The sequence below is a fragment of the Cucurbita pepo genome, chromosome LG20 (assembly GCF_002806865.2).
Source record: "Cucurbita pepo subsp. pepo cultivar mu-cu-16 chromosome LG20, ASM280686v2, whole genome shotgun sequence".
In the NCBI taxonomy this organism is placed as follows: Eukaryota; Viridiplantae; Streptophyta; class Magnoliopsida; order Cucurbitales; family Cucurbitaceae; genus Cucurbita; species Cucurbita pepo.
The window spans coordinates 2,657,756-2,675,628 of NC_036657.1; the positions used below are offsets into that span (position 1 = coordinate 2,657,756).

The 17,873-nt window shown below is 36.9% G+C and overlaps 3 protein-coding genes across 7 annotated transcripts; 1 reads left to right on the plus strand and 2 right to left on the minus strand.

Moving 5' to 3' along the window:
• Window positions 1–353: 353 nt before the first annotated feature.
• LOC111783483 (putative lipase C4A8.10) lies at window positions 354–4,405 on the plus strand. 2 transcript variants are annotated; one of them, XM_023664415.1, is made up of 12 exons: window positions 354–369; window positions 453–803; window positions 1,640–1,787; window positions 1,932–1,999; window positions 2,337–2,407; window positions 2,514–2,753; window positions 2,862–3,025; window positions 3,133–3,188; window positions 3,289–3,341; window positions 3,588–3,756; window positions 3,843–3,940; window positions 4,026–4,405. In XM_023664415.1, the coding sequence occupies exons 2-12, from the start codon at window positions 647–649 to the stop codon at window positions 4,131–4,133; spliced, it is 1,332 nt and encodes a 443-aa protein (XP_023520183.1). In that variant the 5' UTR covers window positions 354–369; window positions 453–646; the 3' UTR covers window positions 4,134–4,405. The 2 variants fall into 2 exon arrangements, with proteins under 2 accessions (XP_023520183.1, XP_023520181.1); XM_023664413.1 differs by lacking the exon at window positions 354–369 and having other exon boundaries at window positions 394–803.
• Window positions 4,406–5,699: 1,294 nt separating this feature from the next.
• On the minus strand, window positions 5,700–6,451 carry LOC111783292 (dof zinc finger protein DOF1.5-like). The gene has a single exon (XM_023664214.1). The coding sequence runs from the start codon at window positions 6,341–6,343 to the stop codon at window positions 5,834–5,836; it is 510 nt and encodes a 169-aa protein (XP_023519982.1). The 5' UTR covers window positions 6,344–6,451; the 3' UTR covers window positions 5,700–5,833.
• Window positions 6,452–8,358: 1,907 nt separating this feature from the next.
• LOC111782960 (protein SCAR3-like) lies at window positions 8,359–15,517 on the minus strand. 4 transcript variants are annotated; one of them, XM_023663822.1, is made up of 9 exons: window positions 15,149–15,517; window positions 14,470–14,633; window positions 12,998–13,121; window positions 12,779–12,908; window positions 12,288–12,355; window positions 9,500–12,215; window positions 9,287–9,388; window positions 8,972–9,079; window positions 8,359–8,883 (listed from the first exon to the last, which is right to left on the minus strand). In XM_023663822.1, exons 1-9 carry the CDS (start codon window positions 15,301–15,303, stop codon window positions 8,830–8,832), a joined length of 3,621 nt encoding a protein of 1,206 aa, XP_023519590.1. In that variant the 5' UTR covers window positions 15,304–15,517; the 3' UTR covers window positions 8,359–8,829. The 4 variants fall into 4 exon arrangements, with proteins under 4 accessions (XP_023519590.1, XP_023519589.1, XP_023519591.1 ...); XM_023663821.1 differs by having other exon boundaries at window positions 9,287–9,391; XM_023663823.1 differs by lacking the exon at window positions 15,149–15,517 and having other exon boundaries at window positions 9,287–9,391; window positions 12,998–13,132; window positions 14,470–14,602.
• Window positions 15,518–17,873: the final 2,356 nt, after the last annotated feature.

Sequence of the window (17,873 nt, forward strand, 5' to 3'; positions counted from 1 at the left end):
GTTTCTAGATTTATCTCGAACCTAATTAAAAGTATTATTTTTTATTTTTAAAAATGCATTGAAAAATAAATATAACATAAAAATTTAGAAAAAAAGAAAGATGAAGCAAATATTATGAAGGGGAGTAGAAATGGTGAGGTGTACATTGAGACAGCGGCTCGTGAAAAGGACATTGGTTCTGTATTCTCATTGGTCGATTGCTAATAGTATTTTGAATTTTGGAAATTAAATAAAAAAATATGAGAAGTCTATCTTGAAATTTAATTTCAAATTTATATTGAATNAAAAAAAAAAAAAAAAAAAAAAAGAAAGAAGTTAAGAATCGAAATTAATCCGACCATTTTTAAGAAGGAGACAAAGAAGAAGGAGGTAAGTTGAAGGGTAGTAGATTTATGTTGTTTCCATTAGAAATGATTTAGAGGTGTGGGGGTTTTTGATCATAGCCAATGCAGGTCGAGGTCCGCCCAAGAACAGCGACTGATTCAGCACAGATTTTTTCACGGCTTTCTCTCTCCGCCTATGGCCGTATGGGCTCTTGCCTTCATCATCGAAGAGGATAAGGAACGTTATGGCTTCTTCTTGACTCCATTCGGACACCTCTCCTTCTGTCTCCTAACCCTCTCTCTCTTTCTCGTATAATAAATATATGGCATTGGCGCCTTTCATTCACGCGCGCTGTTGCTGCTTCAACCCCTTTTTTGGCACTCAAAGAACCAATTCTTCTCATGGACCTGTAGGGACGTCGTCGATTTCTTCTTCCTCTTCCGCCGCCTCCTCCTCCTCCTCCTCCACTCCCTTCACTGGTACTTCTGCCCTTCTCCTTCTTCGCTATTTTTCTTTTGATTCATGAGTTTGTGAAGGGAACAAGGGAATTGGGTTTTGTTTTGTTTTTGTTTTTGTTTTTTCTTCACGATGTTTTCCAATCGTGAAGATGACAGCAATCTGAATGGGTTTTCTGGTTTTGCCTAGATATCGATTTTTCCAAATTTCATATACCCTATAAATTCGCCAACTCTTCGATCTGGACTATCACTCTTCTGTACCTAATCATGGATTCTGGTTACGAAACTATACTTTCTAAAGATAAAGTAAAATAGGATTGTCGATGGGAAGAAGATAATGCAAACCTGGTGGATGAGGAGAAATGCCTCTTTCCTTCCATGGGAACGTATGTGTTTGTATGATGATCTATGAAATTAGATATGCAATCAATAGATAAGCTCATGTTTTGTAGTTTCTCCGTACATTTCGTATTCATCGATGAGAAAATGAAGGTTTTATTTCTGTCAAGAATATAAATGCAGTGCTGTGACTTCGATAGTCATATAGACTTATTTCTACTTGCTAATAGTTCCTTACAAACTGTTCATCCAAGGCTACACCACATTTGAAACTTCCTTTTGAGGAAGGCACTGCTAGAATTTTGATTACAGGTTCAGAACCAATAATATTGCTTATTCGGTTATTCCTGCTTCCAATGAGCTCGAAGTCTGTAATCTACAGCAGTTTGAATTTGTCTGAACTTTATAACTATTAGTTTTGGATGCTGGATTTCCATTTTTCTTTTGGTTTGAGCTGGTTACATACTTTTCCCTTTTACATCTCATTGATGGACATCAGCAAATCTTATGAATTTCAGACTCGAATCACAGCTGGAGATTACCTGACCTTGGACCTCAAGCCATGAGTACTTTAACCCAGGGAACATTGTCATCATCAAGTAGCATAGGGAATGGGAAAAACAAGCCTGATCATCTTCTTGTTCTTGTTCATGGCATCATGGCTAGGTATCCATTGATTAAACATTATGATCGCTAGTTATAAAACAAGATTAAAAGGGAATCATATTTCTTATTTTCTATCAAGATTTGTATAGCTATCAGCTAGAAGCTTCCCCCACCCCCGTTTTGATTAATGCATTTCTTATGCAGCCCAAGTGATTGGAATTACTTCGAAGCAGAATTAAAAAGGCGTCTTGGAAGGAACTTTTTAATATATGGTAAGTTCTTTTTTCTACTGGTGGATGTCACCATCCAATGTATTATAAGCATGTACGTGTTATAATGTTTTCAAAATTCAGGTGCATCAACATGAGCGTTTAATTTATGACTTCGGAATTGTTGTTAGCAAGTAATAGATGGATGTGGATTTCCTCGAGATGTTAGGAAAGCTCAGAATTTTGGGAATTATCGTTACTGTTCTTTAAAACTTTATTATTCCCAAAAATCTGATGTGTGTATAATGAATTAGGCTTCTAAATAGGCACATCAATAAGTAACCAGTTAGTGAACAGTTGATGCTTATCTTATATTTCAGTTACCTTCATTTATCTGCAGCAAGTTCGTCAAATACTTTTACTAAAACTTTCACTGGAATTGATGGGGCGGGCAAACGATTAGCTGATGAGGTAGGCTGTAATCCATTCCGATATGTATTTCTTGAAACAGTTTCTAGCTCATTGAAAGGTACATGTAATTTCATTAATACTCAACAATGATCTGTCTGGCAATCAGGTCTTGCAAGTGGTACAACAAACAGAGAGCTTAAAAAGGATTTCTTTTTTGGCTCATTCACTTGGTGGTTTGTTTGCGAGATATGCTATTGCTGTACTCTACAATAACTCAGATTCATTGTCTAGTAGCATACCAAACGATCCTTGCAGTTCTTCAAAAAAAGGTGTGGTTGCAGGACTAGAGCCAATCAGTTTCATCACCTTGGCAACTCCTCACTTGGGAGTGAGAGGTAAAAAGCAGGTTGGTTTTTTGGAGTGTTATTGGTTATCATAAGAGACCCTTAACAGTTGTAGTTTGATTTATAATTCGGTACTTGACTGACACTAAGTTAATATTTTCTTTTCTTAGCTTCCTTTTCTTCTGGGAGTTCCCTTCCTAGAGAAACTGGCTCCACCAATAGCCCCTATCGTTGTAGGCCGAACGGGTAGTCAGCTATTCCTTACCGATGGAAAACCTGATAAACCACCTCTTCTATTAAGAATGGCATCCGCTAGTGAAAAAGAGAAATTCATGTAAGTTAGACTCTTTGTACAGTTTGTGGAGGCCCCTTGTTTGCGCCCTGTTTTTTGTTGGGCGATGTCACAAAATGGTCACTCTGTTGTTTTTTTCCCCTTTGCAGATCTGCGCTTGGTGCTTTTCGATCCCGCGTTCTTTATGCCAATGTAGCTTATGATCGTATCCACTGCATGCCTTATACCTTGTTCTTTTTACTGTTATTTTGTTGATCCTTTCTTATATGGCTCATTAACCATTATCTCTTTTAAACACTGAATAGATATGGTTGGTTGGCGCACTTCATCTATAAGGAGAGAAAATGAACTTATCAAGGTGATGAGCCACTTGATTTTCGTATGTTTCCATTTTATCATCATTGAAAGCATTTCTAATCATAAGAACATAGAGAGATGAGAAATCCTGAAGGAGATTGGGTTGAGAATAGATATTATTGAGTCGTTGACACTAGGGAATTCCTTCTTGAATGTCTCTCTGTGTGTGTGTGTGTGTGTGTATGCACATGATCTAGTTAGGAGCAATGTACATTATCATTCTGACATCTTCTAAAATTCTTGGAAGCCCCCTCGCCGATCATTGGTTGGTTACAAGCATGTTGTAGACGTAGAATACTGTCCTCCTGTTTCCTCCGCTGGTCCCCATTTCCCCCCTGAAGCAGCTCAAGCAAAGGAGGCAGCCCAAAAATCACCAACCACACACAACACGGTGGATTATCATGAAATCATGGAAGGTATGAAACCCCAACTCCAGTAGGAGTTTAAACGTGGTGATTATTAGATGATTGTTTCCTTGCTCAATGTCACATTTTCTTTCCAGAGGAGATGATTCGTGGCTTGCAGCAGTTGGGATGGATAAAAGTTGATGTCAGCTTTCATTCCTCATTCTGGCCATTCTTTGCACATAACAACATCCACGTTCGTCTCTGATCGCTCTATTTCAAGCTGTTTCGTGCTGTTTCTTCTGCTTCTGTTTCTTATATGAAATGTATAATGAATTCAGGTGAAAAACGAATGGCTTTACAATGCTGGTGCTGGCGTGGTGGCTCATGTTGCAGACACCCTCAAGCAACAAGAACCGTCTTCAATTGCCCCGGTGGCTAGCTTATAGCAGTAAGCCTTATCTCTATGCAGTAGAATTTAACCACGCTGAAGAATCAGCCGGTTGCAAATATGAGAGAATATCACAGATTATTTGTGTTGTCATAGTTAAGTATATTATAGATTGAATGTAAGCTTGTCACATGTAAAAAGCTTAATCAAGGAGAAATTAAGTCTAATTAATTCTACATTTACTACAATAATGATGCTGAATAAAAAGCGACATTGATGAACCAAGTAGATGATTAGCTATGAAGTAGGAGTTGTTATGGTCGTGTTTCTTGATAATTGGTCTATTCATTGTAGCGACGAAGAATTTGTTGTTCTTCCAAGTTGTTTTGACTTCTAATAATTGAAAATATTAAATAGGATTAGGCAGCTATCTCAATTCTCTTGCACGTCAGTCAATTGGTTGAAGTATTCACGCATAGGTCAAGAAGTAATCACCAGGCTACCAGGATGTTTCTTTTTAAATTTTAATGTACATATACATATATATATATATATATATATATATAAAGTAATATTCAAGGCAATGTCCATTCTCTTAGATGAATGTTTATCTTGAATTTAAAAATTATTTTGATTTTCGAGGGTCGAAGAGATCATTGTGGGTCGGATTTTTTTTTTCTTTTTTGATATCTTTGCAAACATAGATTTTTTTGTATTAATTAAAAAGTGTTCGATAGGTTATCCTACTTTTTGTAAGAGCCCAAGCTCACTGCAACAGATATGTCTATTGTGACCTATATCGTTGTCAACCTCACGGTTTTAAAATATTTCTACTAGGAAGAGGTTTTCGCACCCTTATAAGCGCCAGTCTCATGGTTTTAAAACGCATTTGGTAGGGAGAAACGTTGCCCTTTCTACGCATTTATAAGCGCCAGTCTCATGGTTTCCGTACCCTTCGTTCCCATTTCTAACCGATGTGAGATCTCACAATCTACTTCCCTTATGGATCCAACATTGTCTAGTGCACATCGTTTAGTGCATAGCTTTGATATCATTTGTAAACGACCTAAGTCCACCGCTATCAAATACTGTCCACTTTGATCCATTACATATTGTTGTTAGTCTCACAATTTTAAAACATGTCTACTAGAAAGAGTTTTTCACATCCTTCTAAAGAATACTTCGTTGTTTTTCCAACACTTTTAATATTGCGTCGAATAAATTTCTAAATATTTATACACACGAACGAACTTAAATTGATGCAGACCTCAAACTAGACTTTGAGTGTGATAGATGGATAAACTGGTACAAGGTAGAAAGAAAGAAGATAAAAGTAGGGGCAAAAAGAAACACCATTGTTGTCATATGAAACCAAAACAAATTCCCACAAAACATGTTCCCTCACTTCCTGTAAGATCCTCTAATAATGTTTGTCAAAAGCCCTCGGAATTAACTAAACCTCGGATTTGGGGAAAGAAAAAAGGAAGAAGAAATTGTCTGTCTTCTCCCTCTTTACCTCTGGTTATGGTGGAGATCAGTTTTTAGTCACCAAAATCGGAGAACCCATACGAATAGAGTTCTTTTAACATGTTTAGACACCAAAAACAAAAATTAGACACCAAAGTTGTTTAAACAAAGTCTGTATTATTTGTACAAAACTAACACCAACAAAACACGTTTCTTTTTCCATTTTTTCCCCTCAATCACATCGAAATTCTTAACACAAAAAACAAAAAGAAAGAAACAGGGGAAGAATAATCAACAGATTTGACCGTCTTGGTAACCCCTCCGTCGCTTTACCGGTAAAATTTGCCGGAACCCATCCTGTGCAGCTGCAGCGACGACATGCCACTCCTCAACCATCCCTTCCAACTCAAACGGCTGCACCGCCACGATCCCTGAAGAATCAAAGACGCAATTTTCCGGCAACCCACCAAAAGTCTGGCAAGGGGGTTTGGTTTTTCGGCGGCCGGCTCCAACAGGGACATTACGGAGGGCCCCACCGGCGGTCCAATACCTCTGGCAGCCCTTACAGAAATGGCGTGGTTGATTAACATTGTAATTATTGAAGTAACAAAATTTGGTGTCCATGCTTTTGCATCTCGGACAGGGGATGATCTTGTCAGGCCTTTTTTCTGTCGATTGTTGATCTGAATCGTTGGGCTCTTCTTTAAGTATCCGGTTGTTATGCAACATAATAGTGGCCCCAAACAGCTTAATTCCTCCCTCCTGATCTTCATCGTTCTTCTTTCTCTCTGCCATCATCATAGGAAGAAGAACACACAGAACAGAATCGTTGATTTTGGGATTCAGCTTTTTTTCGAAGAAGGAATTGGAAATATGGGGATTTATATACACAAAGTCAAAACCCAAAAGTGCTTTNAAAAAAAATGGAAACTGGAAATTGAAAGAACAAAAGCCGCCAATAAGAGAGGTTGGTGGGATGGAAAAGAAAAGCTGAAGATGAGCTTTTTGTACACATCATTACTTCACTACATCATTATTATCATCTATTTCATTTTTTTATATAATAATTATAAAAAAAAAAAGTATATTTTTATTGATTTCTTTTATTTTTTTAATTTTATAGTTTCATGGAGCTAAATAAACCATCACGAATATTATCCTAATAATAATTGACTTATATTTATTATCTCGTGATCAAAAATTAATTTTTTCTAATATTTTTAGATGATTATCAAATTTGTTCGGTAACCCGGTTGAAAGTTATATTTATAAATCCGTTACATGTAATAATATTTTTACAAATACCCAAATAAAAATAAAAAAAAATTAAGGGATTATTTGAGGTAGTCAAATGAGAGAGAGAGGATTGAAGTGAATATAAAATTCCACCTCTCTCCCTCAACTCTCCAACACAAAAGAAAAATAAAAAAAAAATTAATTAATTAATGAACGAATGAAGAAAGTTGAAATAAAATGATTTTGTCGTGTAATATGTGAACTGGATCTCGTGGAAATTGGGATTAAGATTTCCAGAGATTATTAATTATTTATCTTTCTTATAATAATTAATAACATTTTATTTTATTAATAAAATCAACTTGTTTGAAAAGACAATATGAAAGAATAAATAATTATAAAACGAGGGACAGATGCCTTCAAAAGTTTATACATCACTGTTGGTAGCCTTATAGATAGGGTACTTATATTTTTCATTATTCCATACTTTTAATTTTTTCCAAACATAAAGCTTAATTAACCCAAAACCTTATTATAAATTTAATATATTCTTTTTATATATATGTATAAGCATTGAATTACGTATGATTTAGTTATAAAGTTCATTACTTTTTAATAAAGGGAAATACTTTAATGGTGGGTCTCTATCCAAATTTTCAATATATATTATAGATTCCAAAACTATATTGGATCTAAAAGAGTTTATTGAATAAACTTAAATTGGATATTGGGTTTCCTTTTTCGCATTAAAAGTCATACCTTTTGCCTTAGTTTTTAATGCATGCATTTGGTGGCTAAACTTTGAAGTTTATTATAATTATTATTTTAAAAAAAAGTGTTCAAAACAGCTTTTCATTAATGGATTACAAAAGGAAAAAACGAAAATTGAAAATTGGGGATTTTCTTTAATAAAGTAATCTTTTATATATAATATATATACTTAATATGAAAGTAACCCTCTTTTCTCAAACACCTTTTTCCCACTAATATAATGTAGGGACAAAACCCTTTTTCTTTTTAAAATTTTAAAATTAGAGATTTAATCATAGTGTATGATACGATATCGTTTGTGGGTGTCAATTTTATTTTGATATACGATTGTTTTGAAACGAGAAAAAATGAAATGGAATAGGAAAATTGAATAATAAAATGATCCCATGTTGGGTGATGCATAGGTTTTTGATTGACCCCAACTTTGCTTATTTTAAGCAACAAAACTAAGTCTTTCTTTGGTTAAATATTCTTTAATTCATAGCTTATTCCAATCAGTGCTGCAAGTTGGGAGGTTTGGCTCTCAATCTAAATATAAAACTCCATAATAATTAAATAAGTAATGAATTAGTTAAGTAATTACCTTTTAATTGTGCAACAAAAGTTTATAATAAAACCTATATTTTGATAGAGTTAGCTGTTGGTTTAAGTTCCATGTGGATAATAGCTGGCCTTTCATTACTAAAAAACAATACCCTTTTATTTTATTTTATTTTATTTTCTTCAAGAAATTATTGAAAAAGAATTTTTGTAAAGTAAATTTAAGGATCTACAAAATTGAAGATTGTGTGTTATCACATGGATTAGAATGGCAGAAATATAAGTAATAGATCATATCTATGAATGGGATACAGAGTATAATCCAGACTGGCTTAGCTTACACAAATGTTGCTCTTTCTTGGTCAATCAATTGGCCAATCCACGCAATCAAATTCTGTATATTTTTTGTTCCTTTTCTGCAGAATTGACCCAAATATTTGTTTGAATGATTCTTTGAAGACTTTGAAAGGAACTTTATATTCTTTAATAGATCACTGGGGAAATTAGCAACCTACATGGAATGCAACTATTTGTTTATTTGTTTATTTTCGTGTAGATTGATAGAAACGTTTTTGTTTCAGGATCATGAACAGATGAAATCTTGACTGGGAAGATGAAGCAGGCAATCCAATTTACAAGCATTTTCAGGCTTTTTGTGTGCGCTGGCTGTATTGCTGCTTGTTGCGAGTATGTTCAAACATAGGTTTTCCAACGCCTAAAATTTGGTTTCATATCTACAATTAGGCATCGCTCCATGAATCGTCGTCGTCTTCACCATTGTCGCTTCCAACAGCCTGAGAAATTTCTCAATGGTTACCACGAGTCATTTATGTATAATGATATTATAGTGCAGATTGTAGGAAAACAAAAACAGTGAAGAACCTGGCGGATTGAGTTGGCTTTCTCCAAAATTGCTGTGACTTTGATGTGGGTAGCAGGTCCAGTTTGAGTACTGGGCTTCTCAATCACTGTGCGCCGTAGGTTGAATGACTGGGGATAACATGGTTGGTTAATAACAAGAACTATGTTAGTTCTAACTCATTTCATCAAAGGAAACCATGATATGTACTTTAAAAATTTATGGTGTTTAACCATGAACATGATAGCCTACATTGCATTAGGGTAATTCAATATCCAGCCAAACCAAATCAACAAGGGGAAACTAATTTTCAACAAAAACGCAAGGAAGGTGCTTACTTTTGCTCTAATTTGTTGCAGGAAATCTTCCCTAGAATCCATCACTTTGTCATTTCCAATGTGGTTTAGTTCTTTCTGACCATCCACTATCACTTGTTTTGGCTTCTACATTCAATAATCAACGCATAAGCAATTATGGTTTCCCACATCTTAAATCCTTTTCGCTGGCTTTTTGTTTGTTGTCAAAAAAAGCCAATGTAAAGTACGATTTACCTTGCCATTTGACTTGTTTGCATTGGGCGCTTGCTGCGAGCAGACTGGTTCCACTTGTTTTGAATGAGCAGATAGATCCTTCTGGCCATCGGACACATCTAAGGATGTTTTTGAAACGCACCATTGTGCAGGAGGAAGAGGTGGCGGAGCTGGAGTAGGGCTATCTGAACATTGCGACCTAATTCTTCCACTTATTACAGGGTTCGCAATGTCAAAACATGGAAGATCAAGAGATGGACCAGAAAGAGATTCATCCATGCCCTTTTTAACGTTCAAATTTTCACTTTCATCGGCCATAGTGATGCCGCTTTTTGTGATTCCCTGAAGCTCAAATGATGTAGACAAAGACTCCGTCTGTGGCATGTGGTGCACATCATACAAGTTCTTGCCTGTGGTTTCTGGAGTGTCATCAGACTCCCACAGGTCAGAATTTGACTTAGAGTGATTACTAAGACAATCATCAGACCTACATGGAGATGATCTGCAGAATGTGTCATCATCAGACTCAGAGCCAATCTCATGCACAGAAATAGACTCCTCTGGGGCCAACTGAAAGGATGGAAATATGTCCTTATTGCTTCCGCGACCATCACTGCCATCAGGAAATCTCAGTTTCAATTTTGAAGTTTCAAAACCACAGACAGGATGGAAAGAGATCTTCATGTGATCAAGTGGGGGCGAAGGACATGAATCCGACGAAGAATCACTGGCTAATTGCTCTGTGGAAGTCCTTTCATACATTGTTTCAAAAACAGTATCTTGGGAGCCATTTCTCTTCCCTGCACCATCTGTATTCATACATGTAGCCTCAAATCTTTCATCATGTAGTAGCGTCAGTTTTCTATGAAAGCCATTTACAAGCAATTGATGGCTAAGTCCAGAATTTTCATTGGAGTTTTCATCTTTCTCCATAATGGTTTGAGTAGGCATGGCATTGCCATTAGGTACAGCTGGAAGCGCAATTCCAGCTGCTGCTATCACATTTCTTTTTACCACATTATTCATATGAGCATAACTAGGTCCATCGCTTGAACGATCATCACCGTGCAATGAGGACTTATTAGAAGTTGAATCCTTTTCAATATTAATAGCAACCTCTGGAAAATTATCCATTTTTATTTCCTGTGCATGATCAGAAGGGCCACGTTTTTCACCTTTACTTGAGTTCTCACAAGCAGCATTTGGTACGGCCCAAGAAGGAGGCTTTGATGGCTGAAGTCCTAGCAAGCCACCATTAGTCCAGAACTTATCTGAAAGATTGCTGGAGAAAGAAACCTTTTCAGATTCATGTATTCTGTTCAATAATTTAATTCCAGATTGATCCTCTAAACTAGAATTGGAGCCTGGAGGGAAGGAATCAGTGATATCAGATTCCATTGTGGAACTTTCTTTGCCATGCGGGTCGGTTACTAGGGGACGGTCAGGACTAGAAACCTTCATGGTGTTTTCAAGCCTTTGCTCATGGTAAAAACCATCTGAAGAAACAAGAGGCTCACTGCTCTGGTTAAGAATTGGAATATCAGGACCTAAACTAGATTCAAGGAGGTCATGCATTGGATCTACTACTTCACACTTTATATTGGATGTGCATGGCTCTACTTCTCGTTTAGTCTGGCAATCAATGTCAGTTTCAGATTCTGACTCAATTGTGTTGAGTGCATCCATATAATTGTCCGTTTCACTTCCAATTTCATCAAACACACTCCTGTCGTAATTTGATTCTAAAGGGTGACCAATATTAGCTAGCGTGCTCGTTTGTTCATCCTTTATAAGGTAAAGGCCTTCCGTTTCACATGGATCCAGGGAAGATTGAGGTACAGGAACTTTATATTCTTGATCTTTAACTTTATCATGCTGTTGATTCGTCGACTCCACCATCTCCACTTTTTCTCTACCACCCTGTTGACTGCCCGGCTCCATCATTTCTGCCTTTTCTGTGCCACCCTGTTGAGTCCTTGGCTGCACAATTTCTGCCATCTCTCTAATATCCTGTTGGGAACTTGGCTGCGCAATTTCTTCAGTTTCTCTAACGTCCTTCTGAGTCTCTGGCTGCACAATTTCAGATGTTTCACTAACATCCTGCTGAGTCCTTGGTTGCTCTATTTTTGCCATTTCTCTAACATCCTGTTGAGTCCTTGGCTGCACTATTTCTTCGATATCTCTAACATCCTTTTGAGTCCTTGGCTGCACTATTTCAGCCATTTCTCTAACATCCTGTTGGGACCTTGGGTGCACAAATTCTGCCATGTCTCTAACATCCAGTTCAGTCCTTAGCTGCACTGTTTCTACCATTTCTCTAACATCCTCTAGACCTCTTGACTGCACTATTTCTGTCATTTCTCTAACATCCTGCTGATTCTTGGGCTTCAATATTTCTGCCTTTTCGTCCCATGTGACATGAGAAGAGAAACTCGAATCGATTTGATCCTCTGGTGCATATTGAAATTTATCGTCCATAATCCTACTTTGTTCATCTGGGAGAACTGAATCAGCAGCATCACTATACTGCATCAAACTTGGACTTGAAGATTCCCTAAATTCCTGTTCTTTAGTTTGCAAGGAAGAACCTAATTTCAAAACATTTCCAGCATATCCTGACCCTGTTCCAGAATCAAAAGAATTCAAAGAGTCCCCAGCATCTGATTTCATCATCCGATCAGCTGTAGCAGTTTGAGAAAGAGACGCCCCTTCATTTGAAAAGGAGGTCAACTGCAAGCTGCATAAAAAGTTGTCGGTGATCCATTCAACTAAAGAAGAAACGCTCAAAGCTAATCGTTAGTTAGTATACCTGCTATTAAGATTGGAAATTGATGCACCATGTATCATTTCTCCACTGTGTACCAATGATCTCTTTCTCTGCATTGTTAATTTATTGGTCATAATGACTACTTTATAATAACAAAACTGATGTATTCCACTAACAAACCAAAAAAAAAAAAACACAAAAAAACAAGAAAAGAATGGGCCAAGCTTTGATTTCAAGAATATTAATTAACACAATGACTCCTGTTGTTACTGGTGCTTACAGTTAAGTGTAACAACCCAAGCCCACTGCTAGTAGATATTCTCTGCTTTGGCCCCTTACGTATCACCGTCAGCCATACCCGTTTTAAAACCGTTAGGCTGATGACGATAAGTAGGGCCAAAGCAAACAATATCTGCTAGCTCTAGGCCGGTAAATTCAATCATGAATTTAGGCAGTTGAACCTTATTAAAAGCTAATCATTTATTTCAAAAGGTGCACGTAACACATATAACTCCTAGACTTTCACTGCAAACCTTGATCTTGTGAGCCTTTTTGTCACTCCGAACCTTCTCCAAGCTTATTTTTCCTGAGGTTGATGTTTTCTTGAAGAACGTTGGATCTGAATAACGCTTTAAACAAGATCCAGGACCCCTCGTATCAAATCTGGATGGAGAGAAGAACAGAACTGTAAGGCTTGCCTTTCGTTTTCAGCAAGGAGATGCACCTAAACAAAGTTAAAACACTGATCATACTTATCAAGCAAATGAAGTTGTGGAGGATCACGACATTCTTCATAGGCATCCATCATAAATCGTGGCAAATCATGATAGATGAAGTGATTTTGTTCAGTTCGAATACGAGGATGCCACTCAGAACCTGCAAAGTAACTGCTTAACATTATACAAATATGCAAATGTTGCAAAAAATGTTATAGAAAACTATACTTATGTCACTCTAAAGCACATCTACTCAAACCCAGTTTACAATCAGGATGTTGGGCCTTTTACTTTGGATAAAATTTAGGTTGTTAATCAGTAACTACATGATGTCATGATTTGGACAAGGCGTCAATTTTGATGGATTTAAGCTTAACAAGATAAAGCAAACTTCTTGTTTATCATTTTAAACAAATGTGATAACATGATCCTGATAGAACCTAAGTTTTGGCTAAAGCGGCATGCTTGAATATAGGTGCTAGAGAAAAACAAAACTGACGATTAACTAAAGCTAAGCTCACTATTGTTCTGAAGTTAAATTTGATCAGTATTGAGTTATTAATAGGACCTCCCGCCCTGTTAGTGTATCAAAAAATTGCCTCCATCAGGTATTCTCTTTCCAGTAATATGGACAACAAATCTTCAGATATAGACACTCATGTATATACGTGTTTAGACCATATAATAATATAAATAAAACTGTAACAGTCCAAGCGGTGCCCACCGCTAGTAGATATTGTCCTCTTTGGACTTTCCCTCAAGGTTTTTAAAACGCGTATGCTAGGAGAGGTTTCCACACCCTTACCCCTCTCCAACCGAGATGGGATCTCATAATCCACCCCCCCTTCGAGGCCCGGCGTCCTCGCTGGCACTCGTTCCCTTCTCCAATTGATGTGGGACCCCCAATCCACCCCCTTTGAAGTTCAGCGTCCTTGCTGGCACACCGCCTCATGTCGACCCCCTTCGAGGTTTAGTCTCCTCACTGGCACATCGCCCAGTGTCCGGCTTTGATACCATTTGTAACAGCCCAAGCCCACCGCTAGCAAATATTGTTCTCTTTGAGCTTTCCTTTTGGGGTTCTCCTCAAGGTTTTCAAAATGCGTCTAGTAGTAGAGGTTTCCACACCCTTATAAAAAATGTTTGGTTCTCATTTCCAACCAATGTGGAATCTCACACGTACATAGAAGAAAAGTTAGAAATTAGGTAAGATAAATGGCTGTATGGCTGGACGCTGCCTATAAAAGGTATTCGGTATCTGTGTTGTGGGGGGAATCTAGAACGCTTCCTCTTTTCACTTTTACGAACAAGAAAATAACAAAAGTTGCACACTGTACTGTTCAGACACAATTACAAAGGAAAAGAACAAACAATTGTCTACATAAACAGACAAGGTTATCTCTAATCAAGACCAGAGTAATCACAAATAACAAGTTGATAGCTCCTTATAAACTGAAACAAATTAAGTTTAAGTCAAGTTATATATAATTTAGGTGGCAATTGAGTCATACCAGCTGTGTAAGCAAAATGAATGTGACTTGTTTGAGTTAGTATTGCCTTCTCAAATGAAGGAAGAGCAGCTTCAATCTGTTTGAGGCGAACCATGACTTTGTGACTTCTGGAAGCTGTTGTCATAACCTGTTCTTGCAACCCATGAAAAACCTCCCCCGCAAATCTACAATATACGATGATACCATCCCAGTGAGCTTAAATGTTGTATAAAGTACCCTCTCCGCATAACTAACCCATTATACAGTACGAGACGTAAGAGCTACCTAAAAACAAGAACATCTGAAGGAAAATACCTAATTCGATGATACCATCCCAGTGAGCTTAAATATACGATGATACCATCCCAGTGAGCTTAAATGTTGTATAAAGTACCCTCTCCGCATAACTAACCCATTATACAGTACGAGACGTAAGAGCTACCTAAAAACAAGAACATCTGAAGGAAAATACCTAATTCGATGATACCATCCCAGTGAGCTTAAATATACGATGATACCATCCCAGTGAGCTTAAATGTTGTATAAAGTACCCTCTCCGCATAACTAACCCATTATACAGTACGAGACGTAAGAGCTACCTAAAAACAAGAACATCTGAAGGAAAATACCTAATTCGCAACCACCGAGGCAGCAAATATAGTAGATAAACAAGTTAGCAAAGCAAAGAAAAAAACCGTACTCGACAAGGTCACCCAACTGCCTCAAGATCCCGACGAGACCAGCAACAGCTACACCGTCGAGGACGGCTTTCGGATCTTCATTATTGGCCTCCATGTAGAGATGGGGCTTTCCGAGCCCGAACTCGCTCTTGACCTGCACCCTGACCAGTGGCATCTTGCTCTAATTTCACTTGGTTCCTGTGCGCATTTGAGGAAGATGAGGGAAAATGGAGAGAAAAGACAGAGAGAGAGGAGCGGAGGTTCGTCGGAGATGTTAGAGAGAGAGAGTTGGTGGTGGGGATGGGAGCAGCTCAACTGCTGCAGCGAGGGAGCTTTTCTGAGTTTTGTAGGACATTTGCCAACTCCAGAATCCATTCTTTTCCATATAATAAAATACAAATTGTTTATTATTTCATAATAAAACCCACAAAAAATCTATTCAGTTTATAAAACTTTAATTTTTAAGAGCCGTTGAAACCCACCGGAGACCGTAAAAACGTGGCTCCCACAACTGTTTTCCACCTTACGGTGTGGACCCCACTTAGGGATAAATAAGGAAATTTCCTTTCTAATTTTCTTTTTCATATTCTAAATACTGACATTTACTGTTTTTGTTGATTTATATCATATTTAATAGTCCAAATAAATTAAATAGAAGTATAAAAATAAAATATAAAAAAACATTGGACTATATTTTTTATATTTATACTTCTTATCTTACTCAACACCTCTCGTCATTAGGGAGAGAAAATAATTTTTCAGAACTGTCCTAAAACGCTAACATAAAGCCCTCGACCCTACCCTATAGAAAAAGAACAAAAAAAAAACATGTCGAAAGATATTAACCGTAACTCAGTTGTGTTATGGTCCAATTAGGTTTCCAACTAATATGTATATATCAATTATGACCAAGACAATTATGTAAATAGTGAGGAAAAGAAAGGGCCTCTCTTTTGCAGAAGCTAAAAGCCCAACCATAGTGCTACCGGCCCAATAATTTCTGAAATTGGGCCCAAATGTACAAGGGGACAACTCCAATTGACACACCGACTTTACGAGTGCAAAATAACAAAAAAATAATCCACAAATTTTAGAAGTGTACAAAACTATGGGGTGCGAGGGGCCCAATCACCTGCCTTACTACCCATATTTAACAGAGTACTTCAAACAATAATATTGCAACAATTTTGATTCATGATCTCTTGCCAAAAATTTCCATTTTTCCTTATTTCGTTTCGATATTCGGATCGATTCTATCGTACCCAAATTGTCAAAATTTTAAATTTACAAAAATTGAACCGGTATATGATCCTATTAACGACACGNAAAAAAAAAAAAAAAAAAAAAAAAAAAAAAAAAAAAAGTGTGTTTAAGAGTATTAGAGGGATGGAAAGAGAGGAGCATAGGGAGATGGGGAAGTGAGAGTGTCTGCAATTTGATTCTGTTGGCTGTGTAAAAGTGTTGCATCCGACAAGGAGATTTAATGAGAAGGGATTTGGCATTCGGTTTTAGGACACATACTGTCCTGTTTCTTACAATTACTACATGTCATTCTCAATGAAAGGTCAATTTTCCCATCTCCCCTTTTTTTAAAAAAAAAAAAAAAAAAAAAAACTCCTCCTATTCAGAATCAGGCGTTGAATACTAACAGTACAAAAAGCTTGGAAAGCACCAAATAATGTGGGGTTGCCCTTCGCCTTTCTACTCATAGACATTCATATCTAAGGGGCATCATCCTCATACCCATTCATTCATCAGCTTTAGTACCAAACCAACCCAATTCAGTGTCTCCCACAGACAACCTGAGTTTGTCTTCTCCTTTGCATTGCATTTCATTCAAAGATGCAAGAAAATAAAAATATAAAGCTGCACCAAAAACTGTCCAAATTATTATTGCACATATTCCTTTTGTGGGTTCGATCCAACTATTCTCGTTCTTTCCAAAAAATTCGTTTTCTGTTCAACTTGAACGAAGGAACTGGTGTCTTATCTGTTGAGTTATGTTCCTGCGTTGATACCCATATCCCAAATCACGAACAAGTTACCTCTCTTGATTCCTCGTGAACACATTAAAAAACAAAGCAACGTATCTTGAATTCAATCTTTTCAACTTCTCATTAATAACGTAAAAGAGAAAGTTATGGCGACCGAAACATGAAGGTAATCAATAGAACTTTTGACAAATATTTGACAATAATTGATTGTTTATAAAGAAATGGAAATGGAAATGGGAGAGAAAAGTATGAGATGAAAGAGATATGGTGAAAGAAACAGTGAAGATTCTTCACATTCTTTTCCATAATTCATAAGCAACATATGGCCCCATTCCTCACGTGCATCCCACATTATTAATTACATCATTAACTTATATCACCAACCCTTGCCCCATAACTCTCAAACTATACCCTTAAATTTTAGACTAAGGTTAATTTATAGATATAGGGATCTTTTATCTCTTAAAAGAATAAGCAAGGGAGACAAAATTCAACTTCAAAATGAAGTGGTATGTTCGAATTCTGTCATTTTCATTTACTTTTAGGAATAATTTTGTAAAGAGACAGCTTTAAGAACAGTATAGTTTATTGGATTAACAGTTAGGACATAAAGCTGTCTTGTATTTGACGACTTCACCTACAACCTAATTCTCACTGCTAAACATGGGATTGTGTTTTTTTTACCTTTTTGTTTGGTTTTAAACATAAAAAACCAATATCATCATTCATTACCTAATCATCATAACCTAAC